The sequence below is a fragment of the Pezoporus wallicus genome, unplaced genomic scaffold (assembly GCF_028554395.1).
Source record: "Pezoporus wallicus isolate ANWC-B61680 ecotype Strahan unplaced genomic scaffold, APGP_CSIRO_Pwel_v1 contig_7178, whole genome shotgun sequence".
Classification (NCBI taxonomy): Eukaryota; Metazoa; Chordata; class Aves; order Psittaciformes; family Psittacidae; genus Pezoporus; species Pezoporus wallicus.
Genome location: NW_026636884.1, coordinates 258,823 through 285,470, shown reverse-complemented (window position 1 = coordinate 285,470; position 26,648 = coordinate 258,823). Strand labels below are relative to the sequence as shown.

The following is a 26,648-nucleotide window of genomic DNA, read 5'->3' as shown; positions in this document are numbered from 1 at the left end:
CCCCAGAAGCCACACATGACACTGCAGGGCGACTGAACTGCCTTCCTAAATCTGAGCATTGTTTACACGGTAAAAACAAAACAGAAATGTAGGCTTAAGAATTACGCCACTCAAGGCAAACTGAAACGGCAGGTTTGCACTGATCCTCGCCGGGCAGGTGGCGGAAAGAGAACGGGACAATTAAGGAGCGCTGAAGCGGGCACGGTGGAGACGAGGGCTGAGTACAGCCCGCGCCCCTCTGGATAGGCCCGGGCCAGGCCGCTGCCCGGGCCCCGCACACCTCCGGCGCTCTCACCAACGGGATGTGCCCGTTCCGGCCCTGCCCTGCCGGCGGCGGCCGCTGGGGGCTCCCGCCGCGGCGGCTCGGCCCGCCATTGTCGGGGGCATGGAGGGCGAGAGCACGTCGGCCTTGTTGTCGGGCTTCGTCTTCGGCGCCCTCGCCTTCCAACACCTCAGCACCGACTCGGACACGGTGAGTGCCACGGCCACCTCTGTCACGAGAGGCGGGAGGGGACAGGGGGGGGCGAAGCGGACATCGCGGGCGGGGGGAGCAGAAGGAGGGGCGCCGCCGCCGCCATGTCCGGGCCCACCGTCGGGTTCTCCCGTCCCCGTTGGGCGGGCGCGCTGCTGCCTGCTTGGACCCTGGTGCTGGGAGGTCCTCACGGCTTGCTGTGCTGGGACGCGGTGTTGCAGCGTTCTCCTTCCCCGGTGCACCCGGCTGCCGTGGAGGTTGCATTCCGTGCTGCATGGCGGGAAAGCGTGGCTGTTTCCAAACGAGGCGGTGCAGGCCGCCGAACGCTGCTGTGGTGGCAGCAGCGCCGTGCCTGCCAAGGGCTGACCGGAATGCTGGTGAGGCTGCCTGGCCTAAGCCTGTGCAGTCCCAAACTGTTCACTTGCGAGTGAAAACAAGAGGAATGGGAAACAGCTGAGTGCACATTCCAGCCTTTTTCTTCCTTAAACATGAGCAGATACAGAAAAACGCGAGAGAATCTAAGAAAAACAGTTGATCTTGACAGTTTTTTTTACTTTCCTGAAGGAAAGACAGCACATACGCTGTTAACATTAGACAAAGTCCCGTTCAGTGGTGCTGTTAATGTGAACTTCTTTCTCTCTTCCCCTATAAAGGAAGGTTTTCTCCTTGGAGATGTGAAAGGTGAAGCCAAGAACAGCATTACTGACTCACAAATGGATGATGTCGAAGTTGTGTATACAATCGGTCAGTCTGTCTGCATTTTTAATACCATGCTTGGTTTTACACAATATACGACTGCTTAGTTTTCAATTAGGGCAGTCAACATCTTAGAAAGTGATCAAAACTGCTAGAACCGGGGATCCAGGTCGATGAAAAAAAAAAAAAAAACAAACCCAAAAAAACAAACACCAAAGGGATTATTTTGTAACATTTTAATTACACAATAAAAAAAATAACCCACCCACAAAAAAAGCACCAAACCAATTTTACTGTAGAAAATATAACTGAACAAAAATACTAGCTCTTAGTTTCTTTAACAGCTCCTTTGCCAAGTATCTTATCAGGTTAAAGGTGAAAATGAAAGTGGTGAATTTAGGTAAAGGAAAAGATTTATCATGCCATTAGATCACTTAGTGTTTTTCCTTCTGGTAGTCAGTCTTCCAGTTCTCACCATTTACACTACAGGTTTCTGTTCCCCAGCCTCATCTCACTAAGAGCATCCATGCCTTGCTGCAGTGAAGTGAACTGAAGTGAAATATTTTGTATTACATACTATTCCTGTACTGGCCAGAACAAAGGGAAAAATAAACTGCCCAGTTTGATTTTTCACTTAAAATGTATTAAAAATAGTTCATAAACGGTTCCTTTTACATTTGAAAAATTAGAATATTTTAAAATATTTCCTTTCTTAACCTTATTTAATCAGATGCCAAAGTATTTTATTTTAAGAAATTATATAGAATTCTTTGTCTTCTACCAGTGTAATTCTGACCATAGTATACAGAAGAATACACATCTTGAACTGATGAACCCAAAGTAATATTACCTTCTCTTTCCAGACATACAGAAGCATATTCCATGCTACCAGTTGTTCAGGTGAGACACTTAAATGAGCAAATATGAAAATTTTTAAATTAACTCTAACTTGAACTCTTCAAGATTTAAACTTACATTACATTACTGAGAAAATCACCTGGCTGTAACTACAGTAGCCATATCAACCTCTCGAAATGCCTTGTTATTCCTATTCTGGTGTATCATGCCCCTTTTTGGTGTTTGTCTCTGCATACAGAAAGAGATATGCCATTCTCTACCTTCTGGTGAGTTATGATACCATCTAAACTACACAATAATGTCAACATACTAAAAAAAAAATAAATAAAATGCATTGCTTTTCAAAAACCATACATCCCACTGTGTCACCATAAAAAAAAAAAAAAAAAAAAAAAAAAGCATCAGCTGGAGGCTTTTAAGTGGGTCAGAAAACACAATGCTTGTTAGAGCCATGGCAGGAGCAGTTTCAAGGACTAGTTACTTAGATACAGCAGGGCAAGTTTACACCCCTGTGAGAGCAAAATCACAACAGTCTCATCCTCAAATCTTTCTGAAAATTAATAAACCCAGATGTTATTAGACATTTCATATCAAATTGAAGGCATATTTTGGTTTGAGAGAACACAGATGCTACCTTTAACGTGTCCCAGTAGCACTGATGCTAAGACAGCATCTGGGCTGTACAAGACCACCTACATAGCTATTTGAGTAATGAAATTAACTGTACTGTCTTATAAGAGAAGCTGTGTCAGCATATCTTTATGCCTAACAGGGTAAAAAAAGCTATTGAGAGGACTGCCAGACTGCTAGGGAATAATTATTTCTACAGTTGCATTCTTTTTTCTTCTAATTGTTCTAATTTTCTTCTAGCTTTTATAATTCTGCAGGAGAACTGGACGAACTTGCACTGAAGAAAATATTATCAGGCTGTAAGAAGGTATTTTATTTTCAAGCTTAAACCATACCATGGAGCTCACTCAGATTTTGAGGGCGATTCTGGACACCTGTGGAATCAAGCTTTCCCCCTCCCCCCTTTTAAAAAATTTTGTATCTAGTCACTCACACTGCTGGTCAAGGTAGCTGCATCATTTTTAACCCTAAAACAAACAGATGAGGTTATTTTTGACTATGGTTTGCCTGCATATGTCACAACTTTGTTCTTATTTGTTTTCAAGTAAACAGTTCAAATATCCCAAAGGTGTTCTACTGACTTCTAGATTAAGCTCAGTTGAAGTCAGCTCATTCAAGTGGTTAAAGCACCACTTGATCAAAATAGAGTTAGTTTTCTCCACAGAATAAAGTTTCTCAAGGTGAAAGTACAAGCTGGAAAGAGGCACACAGCAAAATAACAGAACAAAATTTGCAGAGTTTCAGCTTGAGCACAAGCTCAGAAAACAGGCCAGTTCAACACATGGTTTTGAAGGAAAGAGGGAAGTTGTCATCCTAGAGTTCAGCTTAGATGTTTTAAGGTTTTCAAGGTAACAAGATGTTTGAATATGTACAAGGCATGGAATAGTTCAGATCTGTGATTTTGTACTGAATGATCTAACTTGCTTCCTGACACACAGAAGCAGCATTAATCAACAGCAATAAATTTTCTTCTTCCTGCAGAATGTAATAGGATGGTACAAATTCAGACGTAACACAGACCAGGCCATGACATTCCGGGAAAGACTTCTTCATAAGAATTTACAGTCACACCTATCAAACCAGGGCCTTGTATTCCTGTTATTAACTTCTAGTGTTATGACAGAAAGTTGTTCTACTTACAGACTGGAACATGCCTTACATCGGCCACAAGAAGGGTAACTTGTTTGTTCTCTGGTTCTAATGAAGCAGTAGCACAGATGTGCTATAACTTAACACAGTTTGTTTTCTTCATTGCAGCTGAGTTACTGGTAACACTTTATTTTACCCCTGAAACTTATACATTAAATAACTTTATTCCTTATATTGCTAGAGCCCAGCTGAAATCTTACACTGGAGCTCTGTTCAGAGATTTTGCTTTATAACTATTTGTAGTGCTAGTGTCAATAGGCAGACACTTTATGCACATAAATGATCGATTTATGTTCTTGATCAATTTAATGTATTGGACTTCAACTATCCATGGTGTTCATCTTCACATATCACTGAAATATTTAAACTGGTGGTAACTTGCAGTTTTCTTCAGAAACCTGCTGCCCCTAGGCTGGGTGTAACAAACAACTATCATGTTTCTGTGACTCATACAGAAATGGGAAAAAAACTAGAGGCATTGATCAGATCTTATTGCTCTTGCAGTTTGCCTTTAGCAGTCATTTATGTGTTATCTAATGCATTTAGCAAGAACTGACTACACTGTAAAACTATCTGGGATGCTTAATGGTCAAGAAACTTTATCAGAGAGGCCTCTGGATGTTTAATAAATCATATTTTTGTACTTCCGCTTTTTAAGTCTTTTCCAGAAAGTTCCTTTGGTGGTTACCAACTTGGGTATGGCAGAACAGCAAGGTTACAGAACAGTATCTGGCTCCTGTGTATCGTCAGGGTTTGTGAGAGCAGTGAGACAACACAGGTACCATATATACCTTATTCATTGATAGCTGTAGATTTCAGTTCAGTCATCTTTCTATGGAAGTATTTTTTTTAAGTGCTTTTGCAAATGCTACAGCCATACCCTGCTCACTTTTTTGACCTGTTTCCTGCAACTATTTTCCTTTCTAAGGTACTTGGTTCAGTCCCATACTTTGTCATGAGAGCTGTCTGTCTCAACATCGGCACCTATTGTTGAAGCTCAGAAAGCTTCTTTATATATCGTATCTCCTACTAAGCAAGCACTGAGGTCATAAAGTTGCAATTACACAATTATCATCTTGGTCTACAGGTCAGAATTCTTTCATGAAGATGGGTCCTTACAAGAGGTTCACAAGATAAATGAGATGTATGCCACCTTGCAGGAGGAACTGAAGGTAAGTCAGGCACATCTGCCAATACCATTACTTTCAGCAGTACTACAAAAATAAGTCAAGCAAAGGGTACGCCATCTTTCACTAAAGAACTAAAGCTGTCTTTGAAAGATCAGAGAAGTGCATTTGCTATCAAGTTCTCAAAGCTGAAGAGTTCAGTTTGCACTTGATGAAAAAGTACACTGACAAATCCTCAAGCCCACTAAGTTCTCACAGTAGGATTATTTTGAAGGACTAATCACCTGTAGTTTGTTACATCTCCTTTGCTTAGACGGAACAAATAAGGTATCTTGCACCTCACACAAGGTTTAAGTTACCTCTAGAATCTGCCTCATTACTTAAACTTTTCGCTACTTTGTGTCCAACTTGCAAGTACCGTTAAGGGTATTGCAACAAGGTTAAATTCACCTGTGGATACTGTTAATCCCACTGAATGCTCTTTTCCTTGCAGAAAATATGCTCTACAGTAGAAGTCAGTGAACGATCTGTAGAGAAACTCTTAGCAGAGGTGAGCCAATTAAAAGAAGAAATCAAGAGGAAAAAGCAACAGACTTGTTCAGGTAAGTTAAATAAATGTAACACCAGTCTCAGTAAGACTTCCAAAATGGATTCAATTGGCAGAAGCCAATTCCAATCTTGAGGCAGCCAAAACAGTAGTGGTAGTAATGTACAAGAGGGACTGCAACTCTAGTACTTTTTTGTTTTTTTCCAGAAGTCACAGACTGCGCAGGAGAGCCACAGGAGAATGTTCTCCTTTGTCAGGCACTGCAAACTTTTTTCCCCAATTCTGGACTTCAGGCATGTATTGTTTCCTTGAAAGGCCAACATATACCAAAGAACTGCTGTAACATTGACCATAACATTAATGTCAAGGACAAACTAACTCTCATGGTAGAGGAAAAAGACGTCACTGAAGCTGAAACAAGACACTTAACCAAGCGTAAAGTCAGGTGGACCACAACAGGATCAAAGTCATTCAAGAAATCCAGATCACTGCAGCTTCACCAAAAATTACTTCAAGACCAAGAGGACACTGACCAGGAAAGGAAGCTTACACTGAGTAGTACTGGAACAGATGAGGATTCATTTGAGAAGACAGACACAAATGAATACCCACAATCTCCTACTTTCTGATCCATTAAAGATTTGTCCAGATCCAGACCTTCCACCAAGAGCTACTGCCAGCGTACTCAAGTGACATATCGATTTATAGTACTGCAGGGATGAAAGTATCATAGTGCATTTTTGCAAAACAGTTGTTTTTTTTTTAACTCCAATGGATGAATCCTGTTTGGCACAGAGACAAGTCCAGATGACATTCCCTCATTTTGCCTTACAGGGCTAGATCTGTATTCTCTCAGGGTTTAAAGACTATAGTAGCAGTATGTTATTAGTCATATAACCATATCACATACTGCCTCAGAGTAATACAACTTGAAGCTGCTGCTGGAGAAGTGGTAACATGCTTACCAGAATTCTGTTTGCATAAACTGTCACAATTTAACTACTTTAATCTCTCTTTAGGTATCTAGTACTTGTTTATTCCTCCCCTTTCCAATCCTACAAGGGAAAGAACAGCCACCTCAACTTTGGCAAGACTTTAAGTGGAAGAAGCGGTCCATGCAGCTGCCAATTTCTGTTGTTGCTTTCATCTTCTGTACTTCTGACAATGTATTTTAGAGATGTGGCACTTCATAAAAACAAGCAAAAAAAAAAAAGAAAAAAACAACAAAAAACATAAAAAAAACTGACATCCACCCTTCAGTCAGCAATGCATTGGTACTAGCCAACTGCATTTCCAGTAAACAAGCATATGATCATAAAAAGTAGTTTTATTGTTTATTTCTTTACAGTGTATTACTCTGGATACTTAATATTACATATCTTGGGGTCTGTGAGAAATGCTGGGTTCTTAAACATAACTGGCATAAATCCTGTAAAAAGATAAGATGGAGGTTTTTCTTAATAGAAAAGTAAGCCTGACTGAGAAAATTCAAAAGCATAGTCATACTTACCAATTACTTGAGCTCTTTTAATGGCTTTCGTAATTTCTTTCTGCTTCTTGTTGCACAAGCCTAAAGAGATGAATCATTGTCAGCTTCTTAAATCAACAACTACCAAACCATTAGTTTAAAGGGTGAAAGGGATATTACTGGCAATTCCCTCTAGCTTTGCCTAGGTCTTCCTAGACAAATGCATGTGAGCTTATACTATTAAATACGAAATGCATATAATTAAGGACTATTTTCATTCCTTGAAGCAGGCCACTAAGTCAGAGGAGTACTCTTACAGAATGTATGGAGTTGGTAGTAGTTACTTCTGGAAAGATAACCAGTATACAGTTACTCTGACTCACAAACCCATTAACATGAGTATTTAGTGATTTAATATTTCACATACCTGTTATATGCCTGCCATAAATGCGGCCAGTATGCGGAGAAACAAACTGGGAAAGAAGCTACTTAAAATGAAGAAATCCAAAATCAGTTTAAGAACTTTAAGACAGCTTTAGTTTATTACTTGCATTCTGGTTTTCTTTCTTTAATGCTCTTAAACTAGAGACAAGAAAAAGTATAATTTAGAGCTACAGTATTTTCTATGCCACAGCATTTAAGTGGTATTAGAACCAAGAACTAGTTGATAAAGTAAATTTTTAACACCAGCACACAAGTCTAGTAGATTGAACAGTTTAGCACAACTACATTATTTGACCATTATCTGCACACATTCTTGCTCTTAAATTTTAAACCCCTACACGTATGAATAAATTCTTATTTTTTTATCATGGTAGACTTCCTATACACACTTAAAATTAGTAAACCAGTTTCCATCATTTAAGAACAGGAATTTTTTAACTCACCTGCACATTCTTGTAGTCCACATTTATCCCACATAAGACACATCTTTTTGGAGGCTCTTTATAGGGATTCTCCATTTGTATGGGCTGAAATTAAGAGATCTATTAACACCTGTAAGCTTCACAAGAAACTAAGAAATATTTTATATTTTTATTCTTTGGGCAAAACATGCCTTGAAAGCAAGAGGTATTTAGTGCATCAATGAAGTTTTTCAATAACTTATCTCTATTTCTCTTAACACAGTCATCTAGCAATCTAAAAGGCTTTACACACCTACACAGCCTTTTATATATTAGTAATAATGTAACAAGCCAATTAATTAAGGTGGTGAGGCACTGGAATGGGTTGCCTTGGGCAATTGTGAATGTTCCATCCCTGGCGGTGTTCAAGGCCAGGTTGGACAGAGCCTTGGTGACACGGTTTAGTGTGAGGTGACCCTGCCCATGGCAGGGGGTTGGAACTAGATGATCTGAAAGTCCTTTCCAACCTTAACTAAATATTCTAGTCTAATTAATAGATAGTGCTTACACCCTTTACTTTAGAAAACAATATCCAGGGAAGCTGGTAGTAAGGTAATTCTGCCTGGTAAGTCTGAAGAGACTTTTCTGAATATAAATTCAAAGCAAATGGCCTGAGGGAGCTCCTGTCCACACACTTTAACAGAGAGATTCTCAAATATTTACTAAGCCCTGAATAGCTCATCAAGCTTCAGAACAAGATATGAGAAAGAAAAAAAAATACAGGCATAGATAGAATTGGGCAGAGAAACAGTTTTTGCTTGTACAGGACAACACTTTTTTATGACATAACTACATGCAATGAATTCGCTTTAGTCTGTTCATGGAATGGTTTGTGTTGGAAGGGACCTTAAAGACCATCCAGTTCTAAACCCCTACCATGGGCAGAGATACCTTCCACTAGCCCAGGTTGCTCAAGCCCCATCCAATCTGGCCTTGAACACTGCCAGGGATGAGGCAGCCACAGCTTCTCTGGGCAACATTTGCCAGTGCCTCACCACACTCATAATAAAGAATTTTTTTCCTAGTATGTAATTTAAATCTCTTCTGTCAGCTTAAGGCCATTCCCCCTTCTCTTATCACTACATGCCCTTATTTCTCAGCTACATGCAAGAAATCAGTTCTGCCAAACTTTTTGCTCCACAAATTTTGCTCCACATTTGTGTTACTCGGACAGCTGATTTACATGACCACAGTTAAGATCCTGGGCTATAGCTCAACGGCACCTTCACCTGGAATACCTGGTGTCTTCCCTCAGCACTGGGTCCCTGCTCTGTAACACCCCAAGTAACTGAATTCAGAGTTGGTTTTCTTTTAGAAGCCCTAGTTACTTGAGTTCAGGGGGGCTTTTCGGGAGCCCAAGTTACGCGAAAACCAAGGCACTTTCGGACACCTCCGCTGCCCGACCTGAGCCCCTCCTGGCGAGGGCGGCAGCAGCCTGGGCGCAGGCAGAGGACGCGGAGTTCGGGGGGGCTACCTCACCTGGTCGGACTGCTCGGGCAGCTGCTCATGCTGGAGGCGGTGCGGCCGCACCCACAACGCCGCTGTAAGGGATAAAGAGTCACAGCTAGCGGCAGCACAGCAGGAGAGACCAGCTCGCAACTTTCCTCCCCACAGCCACCTCGCTCTAAAGGAATAGAGTAAAGGAACACACCAGGCCTCAGTGTCCGCCAGGGCCGAGCCGCCAAAACCCGCGCCGCCATGTTGTCCCCTGCAGCCCACAAGCGTCATCTCCGACTATAGGTCATTCGCCTGCCCGACCGCCCTCACAGATGCGATTAGCTGGCCAATGGGACCGCGGCCCGCCCAGCTGGAGGCAGCCAATTGGTCGTTGCCTGGCCGCGGGTTCTGTGTCTTAGCAGGGTATTGGCGGAAGTAATGTTTGCCTCTGTTAGAGGTGCTAGTCGTTTCATGGCGGTCACATTCGTTCTTGGCTGTTCGACCGTCCCTTGTCGTAATCTGCTGCGGCCGTGACGCTCTCCGTACCGCTTCTTCGCAGCGCCGGCCGGAGGCTCTACGTCCCTCAGCTTCACGGGGTGGCGGTGATGGCTGAGCCCCGACTCGCGGTGCGGAGGAAGAGCTGCCCCGGTTCTGTCCGCAAGCGGAGCCGGGCCTCGGTGCAACCTAGCGCCGTTTGCTCACCGGTGGCTCGTAAGAGACTGAGCTCCGCAGAAGGGCCCCCGGCGGAGATCTCGGTACGGGGGTGGCAGGGTGCGGGCGGGCGTATAGAGGTGGAGGGAACACCACCTGGGAGGATGGCTTGGCCCAGCCTCAGCCTGTGCGGTGTCTATCAGGGAGTGTCTTACTTTGTATGAGAGGGAATGTAGTTTGACTTTAGCCGGCATTATGCCTACTTGTAGGTTAAGCTTCACTCGCTGCGAGTTCACTTAGAAGTGAAGCTAGGTTTTCCTCATAACATCAGAAAATCATATACGTTTCTTCTGAAGTTGGGAAAGGCTTAAATGGTTTGCATCTCGTATGTGTTGTGCAAGATGTGCTGCCTTCCTTGGTCTTACTTTGGGGTACTAATACTTTTTATTTTTTTTACAGTGTGATAATGATAGCGAAGAAGATATGTTTGGTGACTATGACAGCCTTTGTGGAAATGATTCTTTGCTAGCTCAAGTTGATGATATAGAGCACAAATACCTGCAGGATGAAAAGCTGGTTATTAAAGCACCTGGAGAAATCATACCTGGGAATCTTCAGCCAGGACTTCCACAGAAGAAACAAGATAATTTTTCTATTCCAGAAAATATGGCTATCCTTAAAGCTGACAAGGAGGATGTTTCCCAAGTGAGTGAAAGGGATGTAGTGGATAACAATCAAGAGCAGACTGACTCTATTTTAGATGAATTGCCATCATCACAACTTTTGTATTTTGAGAAAATGGATGAACTATCTTTTGCTTCTAGAATATCTCCAGCCTCGGAAGGGAGGAACAGATGTGTGAATTCTTCCTTAGAGAAAATCAGGAGTACATCATCTTTTTGTCATGATGCTGAACACAGAAACAGACCTACTGACTCTTCCTCAGACTCCAAGAGTGATTTATTTAAAACTGAAAGTCTTAAAGATCATATAAAAAGTGCTATGACTGGAAATGCCAAAGCCCAGACTCTGCAGGTCTCTAAAACCAAGCAGCTTCAAGAAGCTGTTTTATCTGAAGAGATTTGTGTTGCTAGAAAAACTATTGAATCTTCTTCTGTTGATATAGGCCCTTTCTATGGATTACCTAGCAAAGTTAAAGATCTGTTCAGGCAATTTCGAGGGATTGAGATGCTTTATGGTAATGTAACTAATTGTTGAGAAAGAAATACTAGTGAAGAGTTGCCCGTTTTACCCTTAACACTGTAAAAATATTTAAGTTAAGGTACTATTTAATGTAAACCATGTTGGAAAGTGGTTGTTTTATTAAGTGGTAATTTTGGGTGTTTAGGTGGGTAGGAAAGTTTGATACAGTCTATAGAATACTTTAGAAGGCTCAATCACTAACAGCTTTTAGTGTTCTGTTGAAGAAGAACTCAAACACTGGACTTAAAGTAGTCTATAGGAAGCATAGGCATTTTTTTATATTGATTAATATGCTTCTGGGGCTGCTAATACTTCTTTCTTAATTTTGCAGATTGGCAGCATGATTGCTTAATGTTAGAATCTCTACAACAAAGAAGGAATTTAATATACTCATTGCCAACTAGTGGTGGAAAAACACTTGTAGCTGAAATAATAATTCTACAAGAATTACTCTGCAGACAGAAAGATGTTCTGATGATCCTGCCATATGTTGCCATTGTCCAGGAAAAGGTCTGGATACAGTATTTCTAATAGTGCTTATATTCTCTGCTATGCCTTCCTACTTGGCTGGTTTTAACACTAATTTTAGCAAACTGCATGACTTTTATAAATATATTCTTTTCTCCTAAATGCTGCTCACAGGGTCAGTAATTTTGTTGTAAAAGAGACTTACAAAGGTGAGGATGCTGAGCCAGAAAATAAAGCATGCTGAATTTTGAAATAATAGCTTGTTACAATGTTATGTGTAGTTCTGCAGTTATCCTCTTGGCATAAAGGAAAAGTTAATTTAGAGAATAGATGCAACTCAAGCTTGATAATATTTGTAAACATTTCAGCTTTGCAGGTGGAAAAGGTGGTCATAGCTAATATGTTTTCACTAATCCAAGCAGTTGATTACTGTGTGGGTTGGTTATATGCACGTTGAGTTCTTCAGGCAGCTCAGTCAGAGTTTGCTCTCTGATTGATTTTTTTTGTTTGTTTAAATTTCTTTAAACAGGTTAGGGGTTTATCAAGTTTTGGGATAGAGTTGGGCTTCCTGGTTGAAGAATATGCGGGAAGTAAAGGAAGATTTCCACCAATCAAGAGGAGAATAAAAAAGTCTCTTTATATTGCTACTATAGAAAAAGGACATGCTCTAGTGAATTCTTTAATTGAAACAGAAAGAATTGATGACCTCGGTCTCATTGTAGTAGATGAGGTATGCTACAAGACTTACTAAGGTTTATAATCTGCAAACTTTAATCTTTATAATATGCCATTATTAGCAAAGAGCATTTTTTGATTACTTGGTTTTGCTTTGGGTGTTCATCATCACTACTTAACTTGTCTGCATTGGTACGTAAACATGTAATATTGAAAGTTATTTTTCTTTAACTGAAGCATTTGTTGCTCTATCAGGACAATGGATTCTGTATTGAGAGATCTACTGTTAGTGATGAATTACTGATAGGTACTTGTCAATTAGACATTTCTAATTGATTAGAAACATAGATAATAATGGAGAATGTATTGTATGAATCCCACAACTGGACTCTTAAATGTCGAAAACGTGACTGGTACTGATAATGACTGAATGAAGTAATATTTGACTGGGAGAATTGCCCCTTATTCTGCTCTTAAGTGGTTCAGCCAAGTTGTGCTGCTAAGGGTTGCATCACATGTATAACATCTAACAGAGATGTTTAATTCATGGAATACTTCATCCTAACTGAGTTTACTTCAGTAGCTTCAAAACAGAAGACAGTTTAAGGACTAACTTGTTTTTCTGGAAGTAGCTGACTGCTAGAAATCTTTTTATATTAACTTCCACTGTAAGCGTTCCTTAAAACAGTTTGCTTGAGGCTGGTGAGCCCAAAGATCTCTATGCTGACTGTTTAGTATCAGGAGTTAAGTGTATCACTAATGGTCTAATTAAATGGGAGGTAAATCTTGTTTTCTGTGTTTGCCCTTGGGTCTGGTTTTCTGTGATGATTAAATGTTGTTTCAGTGAGGCTATACTTGTGGAAGGAGCTTGGCAGTCAGAATTTGCCAGAGGGATATAATGAGGAAGTCCATGATAATCCCTCTGTAATAGGCATATCCTGTAATATTTATTTAGGACTTTAAAAAAATGTTGTGCGTTTTAGAAATACTCTTAACTCAGTAACATTCTTGCATTTTCTCTTTCCTTTCTGTGCACAGTTGCATATGCTCGGTGAGGGAAGTCGTGGAGCAACACTGGAAATGACTCTTGCAAAAGTTCTTTATGCTAGTAGTAAGTCACGGCTGCAGTTAATGTTACTAAAATATTGTAGCAATGGCATCTTTAGAGAGATATACTTTGCCTTTCAGGATTTGTGGTGTTCTGGCTGCTTTTGAAAAACTAGGAATGACTCCATGCAGTGACAGTGTTTACTTATTTGTTAGTCCTTTGACCCTGTAATGGTGGACCAGGTGTTTCTGAAGCTTTTTGATACTTCTCTGGGAAATCCTGAGGGTTGACAAATGCCTTCCATTTCTTTGTAGGAGTATCTTAGCCATTTCAGTTAAAAGCTTCCATAGAGAAAGGTTGCTTTTTTATGTGTACATCTCGACTAGTATTTCTTAGTTATATCCCACTTCAGACTTGCTACTTTGGCATTTAAGAAGACTAACAATAAAGAAGCAGGCTTTTGAATTCAATATTGAGCAGAAGTGTTTAAAATTGTGAGCATGGCAATAATAAATTCATGTCAACTTCTGTTTTACAGAAAACACTCAAATCATTGGAATGAGTGCAACCTTAAATAATGTTGGAGACCTGCAGAAGTTCCTGCAAGCGGAGTACTATACTAATAATTTTAGACCGGTCTGTATAGAAGATACCATAAACTAGTAAAGATATTTGAAATTAAAATTATAGCATGTCTATTTAGGATTGTATCACAGCTTTAAGCTTAATTTCACAGTGTAATATAATGCCTGCTAATGCTTGCAGTTGTACTAATATCAATGCACTTTTAAATGCACAAATGCAGGTACCCTTATATCATGTTAAGCCCCTTGTGTCAGTTTAACTAAACCAATTCCTAAATTGTAACTACTTTGATAAATCATTATAGTTCATTTGATAGAACTGGAATTTGTACTACTGGTGGTTGAACACTGCCATGACTGGTTTATGAATAGTTCATGGGAAACAACACTTCTTGTATTCTTCATTATAATCAGATGTTTTCTCAGGGCAGGCAATTAAAACAATGAACTCTAAAAAATTCTTGATGGGTGGAGTGTGTTCTTGTGTGCATGCGTGTATGTATGTATATGAAATGTGATCCTTAGAAAAGACATCAGTAATAGCTTAACCTTTAGAGAAGGCTTAACTGAAGTTTTTGTTCATGGCTTTTCTCTCCCTAGGTAGAATTAAAAGAATACATAAAGATACGAGACACCATTTATGCAGTTGACAGCAAAACGGAAAATGGCTTTACTTTTTCACGTCTCCTTAATTTCAAGGTAAACCTGAAGTGCTTATAGTTTCTTTGAAGTATAGTTATGAAATGTGCTATTTTACACAGATTTGTTTACAGATATTTGTCCTGGGTTCAGCAGTAGCAGTCATTTTTCTCCTTCTTGGTAGCTGGTGCAGTGCTGTGTTTTGACTTTCAGCTCGGGAACAGAGCTGATAACAATGATGTTTTGGTTTGGCCAAGGACTTTGTGAGCCTCATGCTCTGCCAGGGGGGAGGGGAAGCCGGGAGGAAGCAGAGATAGGACACCTGACCCAAACTGACCAAAGAGGTATTCCATACCACAGCACGTCATGCCCAGGACCTAACTGGGAGTGAGCTGGAAGGGCTGGGAGAGGGTTGGAGGAGGTATCGGTCGGAGCTTGGTCGGGCTTGGGGGCCGAGTTATCGGTCAGCTGGTGCTGAGGTGTTGTATTCTCTTCCCTTGTTATTTCCTTTATCATTATTATCATTGGTGGTAGCAGTAGTGATTTGTGTTATACCTTAGTTACTAAACTGTTCTTATCTCAACCCGTGGGAGTTGCATTCTTTTCAATTCTCCTCTCCATCCCTCCGAGAGCAGGGGGAGGGCAAGAAAGGGGGGGGAAGTGAGCGAACGAATTACCTGACTGGGTTTAAACCACGACAATATTCTACAAAGAAATTATTTAAATAAGATATTTCTTTTGTAATACATATGAGAAAGAAAATGTTAGGCTTTGTGGAGAAAAATTTCCTTTAAAACACTGAATACTTAACTTGATTTTCACTTCTTTACTGCTCTTTAAGGTAGAGGCTTCTTCAATATTTTGATATATGAAGAGGAATGGGTTTGAGTATTATATGTACCTAGTGCTTTATGGTTTGGGATAGATTTTCTCACCAGTTGATCTTTTGGACTTGACCTGATACTGAAAGAAGACATCTTTCAGGGTTTTTTTTTTTTTTTGTTTGTTTGGGTTTTGTTTTCTTTTCCATTATTGTCTTTCATGAACTAATTTCAACCTTTAAAAAGAAAAATGCCTGTTATAGTAGACGGCCAGTAATAACACAAGTAACATCACTGTGGTGTTGCTAAAAGAATTTGAAGTTTTGAGGAGAAAAAGCAAAGTGTTTGATTCTTACGTCTATGTATTCTTCAGTTCCGGGTAGATGTGTTAATAAACTATTTCAAGTGAGGATTTGGAGAACTTATCCCGCAGTTTCTTGCATTTATGTTGTGTTAATGCAAATACGGTTTTCTAGCAAAGGTTGAGAGCAAGTATTGAATACTTAGTTTATGATTTAATTTCTAAGTTTGAATGTTTGTCAATATCCATTTATGACAGTATTCTAGTAATCTGGAGAAAGCAGATCCTGACCACATTATTGCACTGGTTACTGAAGTTATTCCTAAATATTCCTGCCTAATCTTTTGTCCCACCAAAAAGAACTGTGAAAATGTGGCTTCAATGGTATGCAAGTACCTCAAGAAGTAAGTATCTCTCATGGTTTTTAAAATTAGATATATGGAATAAATGTAACTTCACTAGTTTGCAGGTGACTTTCCCTGGTGATCAGAAGTAAATATTTTGAATATGGAATCATGTAAAGGTACTAAGTGCATAAATGATAGCAAACTGCTCAAGGCTTATTAAACAAATGTTTTAACGAGCAAAGCCCCTTATTTAAAAAAAAACAACAACTAGTTAATAAAATGGTTATTAGAGAGCAAATAAAAAACGAAAAGCATACTACACTAATCTAACCTTGTGCCCCTTTGGCCCCGGTCTCTACAGGCTTAGAGAACTAACATTTTCTCTATAGCCGGGTATATATAAGTTGTAAAATCTAAACCAGGCTTTGTTAATAAAGAAAATAAGACTCACATATGGTATCATTTAATTGTGATTTGATCAACTCATGATAGTCTAGCCAAGTTAAATTTTATGTAGGAACAAATTATATTCAAATAAATGATAACTCTCCCTCACTATTAAAGTTGAAACCATTTTGATGTATCTGTAACATCCACTACAAGCTGATACTGGCCCTGTTTCCTTCAGTGCACTTGATGCTCACATCCAGTCAGAATTTAATCACTTCTGTACCTGTGCTTACAAACAAGAAAAGAGTTCTGTTGTGACTTAATCACTGTCCTGTGTCTTGCTATTTCAAAATTACTGAGAATAACTATTTCTCTGACATAGGTGTTAGAGGAATGGATAATGAACAGAAATAGACAGTAAGCATGTCTCTTGATTTTATTTTTTAATTTTATTTTCTAAGTAGTTAATGATTGATCTGAAAAACTAGATAAGTCTAAGTAAATGCTTTTCCTCCTCCAAGAGAATTTAGAGCTCACAGGGAGAAAGAGAAACAAGATCTCATCAAGAACCTAAAGTATATTGGAAATGGAAGTGTCTGTCCTGTTCTGAAGCAAACAATTCCTTTTGGTATTGCCTATCACCATAGTGGCCTTACAAACGATGAAAGAAAAATTATAGAGGAAGCATATTCTGCAGGTGTCCTGTGTCTGCTTGCTTGCACAGCTACCTTAGCTGCTGGAGTCAACCTGCCAGCCAGAAGGTTAGTAACTGAAACATATTTCATTGTTGCATTGATTTTTCTTGCTTTATAAAAAGGTTTCTTTAGTAAGTTGGAAATATTGATGCTATTTAAAGTGTGTTCTGCTTTTACTAACAAGTTAGATGCATAGGGGATTTAGTGTTCAACTTGGGACACAAAACTGCAAAGCTTTTACACAGGAAAATGTGAATCAGTATCAAGTTGCTCAGAATGCATAGCTGAAGGGCACTTAAATAAATGAATTAAGAAAACGTGAAGAAATCAAGGATATGCTTCAGTATTTTATAATGTTATCCAGAAGAGTAAGGAATTCATGGTGGTTTCTTGGATATTGTCCTAAGAACAATGTTTAATTTGTGACATTTTTCTAAGGAGATACCGTTTGAATATGTTTTAACACAAAAAATATTTAATATTTTCTTACCAAGTGCTGAAGACATGGCTGCTGTACTCTGACCAAAGACTGTTTATTAAGAATTCATATTTGTGTGCATGTATGTTGGAATGATGCACTTGAGGGGAGGCAGAAAAATTAATACAGCCAAGTATTGTCTTACTAGCATAACTGTTGTATGATCAGTGTAGCTTATGTTTTGTGTAGGGTTTATTTCATATCTCAGTGGTTTTCATCTTAAACTCAGGGCTTTGAGTAAAGACTAGTTCCAAAGGTTCTGCAAGACGTAATAAACATGGCTTGTTTTTCAGTAAATCTTAAATTGTTAAAGAGTTTTCTGTTCAAACAAGTGCATTTGGTTTTAATTATTTATTAAGCAAGGGGCATATATAAAGAATGTATTTAAAATTTTATTGCTACTTAGTAATTCTAATATAAAGCATAACTTATTGAAGACTTCTTCACAGGGTTATTCTCAGAGCTCCTTATGTTGCTAATGACTTCCTGAAGAAGAACCAGTATAAACAAATGATTGGCAGAGCTGGGCGAGCTGGTATTGACAGTGCTGGAGAAAGTATTCTCATAGTGCAAGAGAAAGACAAACACTTGGTAATTTTTATAAAGCTATTGATAATTTAAATTATTGGATTAAGCTGGTGGGATAAACAGGAGGAGCTGAAATGCCTAGCTCAGTTTTTTTTCACTTCTTAATGTTGCACGTATTTGACTTATGTAATAATACCTGTAACCTGCCTTTATGTGGTTTGTTTTCAGATGTGAACTGTAAACTTTTAGATGCCTATACTTATTTTCTTTAAAGCTGAATCATGCATATCAATATTTTTAAATGTGTGAAACTAGTGCATAAATCTTTTCTCTGAACTACTATATTTCTTGCTCTTTTTAGGTTCAGGATTTAATTCACAGTCCTTTGGAGAATTGTTACAGCAATCTTCTGCTGGAGTTGACCAAGGGAATGCAGACTCTGTTATTGTCTTTGGTTGGATTGAAGGTATCAGTTAACTCTTCTGTGTGAGTAACTTAAGTGCTTGGGAATACAAAGAAAATCTTATCTGTTGATTCTTCAGGGGGAAAAAATAGACCTTTTAAACATATTGGCTTACAAACTCAGAACAGCTTCTAGTTGGATAAAAAGAACAAAGATTTGATTAGTCTCAGATGTCATGTTACATAATTAATTGATAATTTCCTTATGTGTAAAAAACAAAGCTACCTTATGATACATTATAGTATTAATAACATTTCCATTTCTGATACTTGATTCAAACTAGAAACAAATTAACATGATGCAGTAGGTAGAATAATAGAACAGATGGAGAGCAATCCATCAGGTCCATCATAAATTGTCTATCATTTTATTTGTTCCCATGTATTTCTATAGAAACACATTAACAGGATATCCAGCTGCTTCTGTAGAGTTTTTTTCATATAGCTTATAGAATGTGTAAAATGACACCTTTTAACATTCTAATCTCTTGCAAAACTGATGCAGATGGCTGTTACCTATGAAGAGGTCAACAATTTTATGTGCAGTACATTGCTGGGTGTTCAGAAGCAGCTGCTGTCTAAGGAGAGGAGCCTCTCAGAGATAATTAAGGATGGGCTAGAAAAATTAATGGAAAAAGGACTCCTAAAAGGAAGAATATATGAGAAAGACAACCCTTCCAAATGTACACTAACAGTCACACCGCTGGGTAAAGCTACATATAAAGGTAAGACTTTTTTTCGATTCTTGTTATAATCTTTATTTCAACAAACCCTTTCATATCAGCCTTATTTCAATTTAGTATGTTTTCCCATCTTTGGTCTGAAACTGTAATGAAAAATAAGTTGTAGAGAGACAGATTTGATTGCTAAATAATGTGCTGGGCTGAACATGATGGGAATGAAGTGTAGTAACATTGATCACAGTGAGAGTAAAACCAGAACTCTACCCCCAAAAAAGTGATTTAAAGATTTGATTTAGTGGTTGTACTCAAAATGCCTCACAACCTAATCTTTTAATTCATTGTTATGGACAGTTATTGTGAACAGGGGGATATCTTGACCTAGAGGGAAGCTTAGGAGGGAAAGGAAACATGTGACACGTAGACCAGCTGTAATAAAGAAGTGAGTATATCAGGAAGTTCTGTTTTCCTGTCATAGCATAAAGATACAGGGTATGGAATGCCATTGGAATAGAGTAAGTCTCTGAAACAGATTCCTTCAGTCTACAAGGTTTGTTCCAGGATTTCTTTAAAGCCAAGGCAATTCACAAACACTCCAAAACCACACCCTGAATGGACATAGGTGGAAATAGATGACTGTCTTTCATCAGTTCTTGTTTCACTGCTCAGGTTAGGGCAATTATTCAGGTTACAACTGTCCATCTTCAATTCAGACGGCATAACAAGCTGTTGTGGAAGATAAAGGAGATGTTGATTCTATGTTAAAGTCTATTACGTTAACTGTGTATGCCTGTTTAAAGTTGCAGTACATTGTGTGCTTATTATAGGGTCTATAGACTTGGCATACTGCAATCTTCTCTATAGAGAACTGAAGAAAGGTTTGGAAGGGCTGATTCTTGAGAGCAATCTTCATCTTCTGTACCTGACAACTCCGTATGATACAACTTCTAACTGTAGCCCAGATTGGATGATATACTTGAGGCAGGTGAGAGTTTACTAGCAAACATGCATCGGGATGTGTAGTAATACTGATTATTGCATTTTAAGTAAGTTTATACATATAAGAAATGCAGATAGTGGGGTAGCAATTTGATGAAAAGTTAAGATATGCTACTTTATTTTCACTCACAGGGCAGAAGTGCTGTCTTTTATTGCATAAAAACCTAAGTTCTCTTCTGCATCTGTAATATTTGATCCTATTTGGGGGAAACAGTGGCAGAAACACATCTTTTGAGTTGCCAGTACTCCAAATCCTGATTCTAGCCTTGGGCCTAGCCTTGCCATCACTGGGGTCTGGTTAATCCTAAATCAGTGCTTTTCATATGTAACCACATCGTGGTAGACTGCAAGAAAGCCACTGTTAAATGCATCAAGAGCCATATTTACCTTGTAATGCTCTCTCATTTAATCTGTAATTTTGGGAGCAAAATCCACTACAGAATGTTAGGTCTTGATCCTTGATGTAAGTCTAATGCTTAACTCCAGCCATGATTGTAACTGTTACGCTGTGACCAATACCTTCCTACAGACTACTTATGCTTATGCCTAGCAGCACACACTACTTATGCCTAGCAGCACAGCCCTTAACCTAGTCTTGCACACTCTGTAAGATCCTGCCATAGTTCAATTCCTCTCTTTATTGTAAAGTGCTGTATACTAAGGGTAGCACTAATACCTATTTAGTTTTGTTAAAATGTAGCATTCAGAGATTGACAGTTACAGATAATTCAGACAAGTAGGCAAAGAAGTTGCAGATCTGACTTTAGTGACTACTAGTCTAGTGACTCAAGTACTATATATGTTACAAAACATTATTCACTTCAAGTAGTAGACTTAGGTTTTCTATAATATTAAGAGAATTAAGTATCTGAAAATTCTTTATAAAATCTTGTTTTAGTTCAACCAGCTAAGTGGAGCAGAGCAAAAAGTAGCAGATATTGTGGGAGTACCCGAAAGCTTTATTACAAAAAAAGCTTCTGGCCAAGCCATCAGAAAGGTAGGCTGGAGATTTCTCATACCTAATATCACAGTTAAGTCATTTCATTTGGTTATTTACAAATTCTAGATTATTTTTCTGCTGGTGTTCTTTATTGCTATTGTACTTACTAAGTTTCTTTTAACCTCATTGGTTGATTTTCTTAGTGTTGTTTAATGTCATTGGGTATAATATAGTCATGTTTGAAAGACATGAAGGAGTAGAGGGGAAAAGAACTTCCTTGTAGCACTAACAGAGTATCTTGAATATGATACTGGCTCTGAATTCTGACTTGCTTTATTCCTAGAATGTGGACAGTGCTGTGGTAAACAGGCTCTACCTGTCATTTGTCCTTTACACACTACTGAAAGAGACCAATATATGGAGCGTTTCAGAGAAATTTAATATGTCCCGGGGATATGTGCAAAATCTCCTTAATTCTGCTGCCTCATTCGCCTCCTGTGTTCTACGCTTCTGTGAGGTAGCATGTTAATAAATTCTAATAAATTCTTTGGGATTTGCAAGACCTGGAGTCTTGTTCTCTTACATTAGAACTGAATGCAGGTGTTGTATTTCACCTTTCCTGTTCAAAGTTATTTTTCCTATTCAGTAAAGCATGCTCATACAGTGATATTTCTTACATTAAAAGTAAGCTTTATGTACAGAGAAAATATACAAAGTGTACAGTGCACTGACAGTTTTACCTTTCTCTTGGAAATAAGGCCATCTGGTTGTGGAATGTCATCTCGGGAAAACAGCTCTGGGATGTTCAGTTGAAGAGTGCTGAACACAGCTCTGCAGCTCTGAAAGGATAACTAGAAACAGCAATGCTTCCCCTGTCTGAAAGCCAAATATATGCATGTTGCCATAGCAGAGCTCTTATTAGTCATACCCCCCAGTACAGGATTCAGGATTTGATTTTTAATTTTATTTATCTCTGCAGGAATTGGAAGAATTCTGGGTTTACAAAGCTTTGCTGACAGAACTTACCAAGCAGCTGACATACTGTGTTAAGACAGAACTCATCCCTCTGATGGAGGTAGCAGGTGTTCTAGAGGTTAGTAAACCTGGCTTTATGAGATTTTCCCAATATAAACTAGTATGCAATATGTTACTGTGCCTTATCTGGAAGACCAAGCTAGTTGTTTTTTTGAGAATTTGGCATAGTGCAGATATCCCACGACAGTCCTGGAGGCTGGGGGAAAAGTGGTCTATTGAGGAAATGTGAGCTGGAGCCAAGGCTGTTTTTCTTCGGGCTGCTGCCACAGCCAACAGTGAAAAATCCTGTATTTGAACAATAATCTAGCTGTATACTCTGTTAGAAAACAGAGTCCAGGTTTCTTGTGGTAAAGGATTCTTGCGTAAAGAGGAACAATAATTTACATATTTAGTTACATTACAAGATCCTCACAGAAATATGTGAAGTCCTTTTGGGAACTTGGGCTTGTACAATCACTTGCAGTGTTGCATATGTTCTAAGTAAGAAGCTTACTTGGTCTCTGAATCTAAGACTCCTATGAAAGTAGAAAATCTTTTTGGGCTTCAGGGCAAGGTTATAAATAATTACTGGACTCCTTTGCAAAATTACCTAACTAGCTTGTACTACCTGTTGTAGAATCAGTTTGTCAGCAACCATTGAATTTGGTGGCAGTAAGGCTTTATTCCAAGGAACAAAACAGTGAAGACTTAGAGCTTAATGGTGTCTTTTGTAATTGGATTTTCTGAATTAGATGCAGGAGGCAAGTAGTCTTTTTGATGGCTCATTCCATAGGGGAATATTTCTGTGTAAGGGCTAAACCAGCCTCAACAGTGTGATTCTATGAAAATTTTATTTTAAAGATGACTCTTGAAAATTACTGCTATAATTAAAGTATTTCTGCACTGGAGTTAAAACTGTGCCACAGCTGATACCTGTAGCAGATTAAATTGTCAACTTGAACAGACATTATTTGCTTAAATTTCCTTGGAGGAAATGATAAAATCAATCTTGAGATTACTGTAGTGAAAGAGTTTTCGGCATGCTTACTTGTACAGTTTTCAAAGAGCAATCTAAAACCTTTTCATGGAGAAAGTCGTTAGTGAAGAAGGATTCTGTGTCATCAGTCATAATATGCATATAGCAGCCAAATAGGTCACAGAAAATATTTGCTGGCAATTGGTAGTGAGATTAATGACACCTGGTTCACATCAGTGAACATGCATAGTCCTCAGTTACCCTGGAGGAAGATAATGTATTGTAAGTCATTACCTGTTAGATGCTGAAGAAACACATATGTCATCAAATAAATGTCTTTCTATTCCTTCTTGCCTCTAAAAGAGGCAAGGGGGGGGGGGGGGGGGACACAAAAGGTAATTGACCAGATGTGTGGAGGTGCAATAGTTGCTCATCAAATGGGTATTATTTCATAACTCAGGATATGAAAGCCTTGGGTATACAAATTACTCCACTACTAGTGTAGAAATGCATTTTAATTTAAACTTTGTGAAGTTCTAGCAGTACTTGTTTTGCAAAGGAAATGTTTGCCCAAAGGCCCTCTGTTAAGCAAATACTGCATGGCTACCTTACATAACAGCGGGATCAAGCCAAGTCAAGAGAAGCAGGTAGTGCACAAACCCTTATACTGGTGATAATCAAGTTCTAGACAGTCTCTTCTGGTATGTGTATCTTTCTGGTATGTGTGAGATCACAGAAATGACGTCACACAAAACTAGAGAAGTAAAAAAGATACTGTTAAACTAAAAGAAATAATTTATAAGCTTAAAATGGGGAAGCATAGTCTTCTGGAATTCTCTGAAAGCTCTGTTATGTGAAAATTCTGTGGGTGGGAAAAAATATGGACAAAATCTTTCACTTGGACATCATCAAATAATGTGACAATCATTCCTGTCAGTGGTAGTGAATGCAGAGAACATGATAACAAAGAGAGGACATTAGAGTCAGTATCATCTAGGCTCAGAGAAAATGGTGACAACTGGGTTCTGAAGAGCTGGATGAGATTTTATTGGGAGATAAATCTTAGCAGTAAAGCTGTATTTTGGGGAGGTATGATTCTCAGGGAGTATTCGTGTTCTTAGGAAAATAAATCAGAATTGGATTAATAAGCAGAGATTATATGTTTTAGGTTGGCACAGACTGGCACTTAATGGCAGTTCTTATTGCCTATTCTAATAAGCTAACACAACTTTGAACTTTCAGGCACGAGCAAAACAGCTTTATAATGCAGGGTACAAAACTTTAGCGCACTTGGCTAATGCAGATCCAGAAACTCTAGTCAAGATGATTGATCATTTGTCACGACGTCAAGCCAAACAAATTGTTTCATCTGCAAAGGTAAGTTAGAAACAAAGCTATAAAAACCTGCTTCAGAACTTCAGTATGTCGAAAGTGGGTGTTTGAGTGACATTAAAAGTGAAGGATTCAAATTACTAATAAAGGCATTAATGGACATTTGTGATCCAAATAAGAATATGTATTAAGAATATTGAAATATTTTCTTGACAATATAATTTATTTAAGATGGTTAAGAGTAACAAATTGAGCAGTTGCTGACCTTCAAGCTTTTGGTAAAGTAAGGGAATGTCTAGAATAAATGAATGGGTGGGTAGTGTGGAAAAAACTATGCAGGCAATAACAAAGTCTTGGTTTATATATTCTCACGGAGTAAAAGTAATTTTAGATCATGGCTGTTTATAGTTGTTGTAGGCTTCTTACTGCTTTTTTGTCGCTGTATGAGCCAAAAAAAAAGGGATATATGCAGATTCCTCATCAGTGCCAAATGCAGCAATCTAGCTTATTCTCATGCTCAGATATTAAACTGATGGAGTTTTCTCTAACTGGGAAGTTAAGAATACTTGTATGTGTTATGCTATGCATGCTACTGGGGAACTGTTAATACGCCAGCTGTCAGCAACAAACAGCTCAGGGTAGTGGATTAAATAGTTACTAATATCAGGGGTCCCTATATGTCTGATGTAAAATGCTGTAGTAAGAAATTTTGTATAAAGCAAGAATTTGGTAACTTGGCAGGCACTACTTACAGATGTTTATTGCAGCGTGGAAGACAAATATCTGTTATAGATGCCTCTGCTAACAGTTCTAGACAAAGCTGTTCATATTCTGTTTTATTTAGCATATTAAGTGATGGCAGAACTGAGAAAACCAGCTGTGTGTACAGTATTAATTTTTGTGTTAGTGTTTTTCATATGGGTATACACTAAAAAGTAAAAAATGCTGCTGGTAGTACTTGTGAAAATGTTAGTCCTTTGAGGCAAAGGTACCGTAGTTCTGTGAGCAGCAGCAATACAAGTTTTTTACCGACTAGATGCAAGCTTGGAAAGAAACATTGATGTTTTAACCTAACCTATAGCTAATGCTTATATTCATTTTTTCAGGGGGCTTTTGTGTTCATTTTATTTTTTCCCATTATAGATGCTGCTGAGTGAAAAAGCTGAGGCTTTACAAGAAGAAGTTGAAGAACTCTTAAAGGTGCCTACAGATATCCCAGCAACCTACTGACCATGAAGAAAAATCATGAATGCAGAAATTGGCATATTTTAAAATTTTTAACTTTGCTATGTGACGCTGCTGTAATGATAATAAATATTTATATCTTTTGTATACCTCATTTTAGTGTGAGTTCAGAATGTGTCTTGGGAAGTTGACTTCATTTGGAGGTTTTGATTGAACATGTTGAGCAAGAGGCTAGAATCAAAAGATTCCTCTTAATTCATTCCTGGTTTTAGAAATAGCCCTTCGAGTGCTTTGAGGACTGGACTAACTACCTGGTGTGTACTTCTGCTTAGAGACTGGGTTCATAGCTGGCTTAAATAATGTGTATATGTTGGATATTCCCTTTAGGACACATGTTTGAGTGAGCTCATCCAAAATTGCTATTTGCAGGAATTACTGTACTCTAGGTGTAACCTAATGGAAAGAGAGAGTGAGTTGCAACTCATGACAAAGTGGTCCCGGATTTGTATAAGGAATTGTAAATGATGCCTAGCTTAAGCCATGTTAAAAGATGCCAATATTGAATTCACATTCAGTCTCTGGCAGTTCCCAAGAGAGAATTTTCAGGATGTTTCTGTAGCAGTTTTCCAAACAAAGCCAATGGGTTTTTTTTTTTAATATTTTTTAATTTCATGCCTAAATGTGAAGACTAAAAGACAAAGGCTTGAAATTGATTTTTGAGAAGCCATATCAAGAGACCACTCAGTGGATAAAGAACTGGCTGAATGGCCACATGCAAAGAGTTGTGGTCAATGGCTCAGTGTCCAGATGGAGACCAGTAACGAGTGGTGTCCCTCAGGGATCGGTGTTGGGACCGGTCTTGTTTAATATCTTTGGTGGTGACATGGACAGTGGGATCGAGTGCGCCCTCAGCAAGTTTGCCGATGACACCAAGCTGTGTGGT

The 26,648-nt window shown here is 38.7% G+C and overlaps 3 protein-coding genes across 5 annotated transcripts; 2 read left to right on the top strand and 1 right to left on the bottom strand.

The window, feature by feature from the left end:
* The first annotated feature begins 324 nt into the window (after positions 1-324).
* On the top strand, positions 325-6,646 carry ABRAXAS1 (abraxas 1, BRCA1 A complex subunit). 2 transcript variants are annotated; one of them, XM_057402015.1, is made up of 9 exons: positions 325-472; positions 1,126-1,216; positions 2,032-2,068; positions 2,897-2,963; positions 3,638-3,831; positions 4,464-4,583; positions 4,893-4,977; positions 5,426-5,534; positions 5,687-6,646. In XM_057402015.1, the coding sequence occupies exons 1-9, from the start codon at positions 386-388 to the stop codon at positions 6,106-6,108; spliced, it is 1,212 nt and encodes a 403-aa protein (XP_057257998.1). In that variant the 5' UTR covers positions 325-385; the 3' UTR covers positions 6,109-6,646. The 2 variants fall into 2 exon arrangements, with proteins under 2 accessions (XP_057257998.1, XP_057257999.1); XM_057402016.1 differs by lacking the exons at positions 2,897-2,963; positions 3,638-3,831.
* A 145-nt stretch (positions 6,647-6,791) lies between these two features.
* Positions 6,792-9,592, bottom strand: MRPS18C (mitochondrial ribosomal protein S18C). The gene is made up of 6 exons (XM_057402014.1): positions 9,504-9,592; positions 9,332-9,393; positions 7,835-7,918; positions 7,375-7,432; positions 6,990-7,049; positions 6,792-6,908 (listed from the first exon to the last, which is right to left on the bottom strand). Exons 1-6 carry the CDS (start codon positions 9,550-9,552, stop codon positions 6,832-6,834), a joined length of 390 nt encoding a protein of 129 aa, XP_057257997.1. The 5' UTR covers positions 9,553-9,592; the 3' UTR covers positions 6,792-6,831.
* Positions 9,593-9,855: 263 nt separating this feature from the next.
* HELQ (helicase, POLQ like) lies at positions 9,856-25,859 on the top strand. 2 transcript variants are annotated; one of them, XM_057402011.1, is made up of 18 exons: positions 9,856-10,044; positions 10,400-11,138; positions 11,475-11,653; positions 12,141-12,341; positions 13,325-13,397; positions 13,873-13,970; positions 14,519-14,617; positions 15,938-16,083; positions 16,938-17,177; positions 18,039-18,180; positions 18,479-18,583; positions 19,085-19,304; positions 20,087-20,244; positions 21,157-21,255; positions 21,542-21,715; positions 22,178-22,291; positions 24,431-24,565; positions 25,664-25,859. In XM_057402011.1, exons 1-18 carry the CDS (start codon positions 9,895-9,897, stop codon positions 25,748-25,750), a joined length of 3,159 nt encoding a protein of 1,052 aa, XP_057257994.1. In that variant the 5' UTR covers positions 9,856-9,894; the 3' UTR covers positions 25,751-25,859. The 2 variants fall into 2 exon arrangements, with proteins under 2 accessions (XP_057257994.1, XP_057257995.1); XM_057402012.1 differs by lacking the exons at positions 9,856-10,044; positions 11,475-11,653 and having other exon boundaries at positions 10,944-11,138.
* The last annotated feature ends 789 nt before the right edge of the window (positions 25,860-26,648 follow it).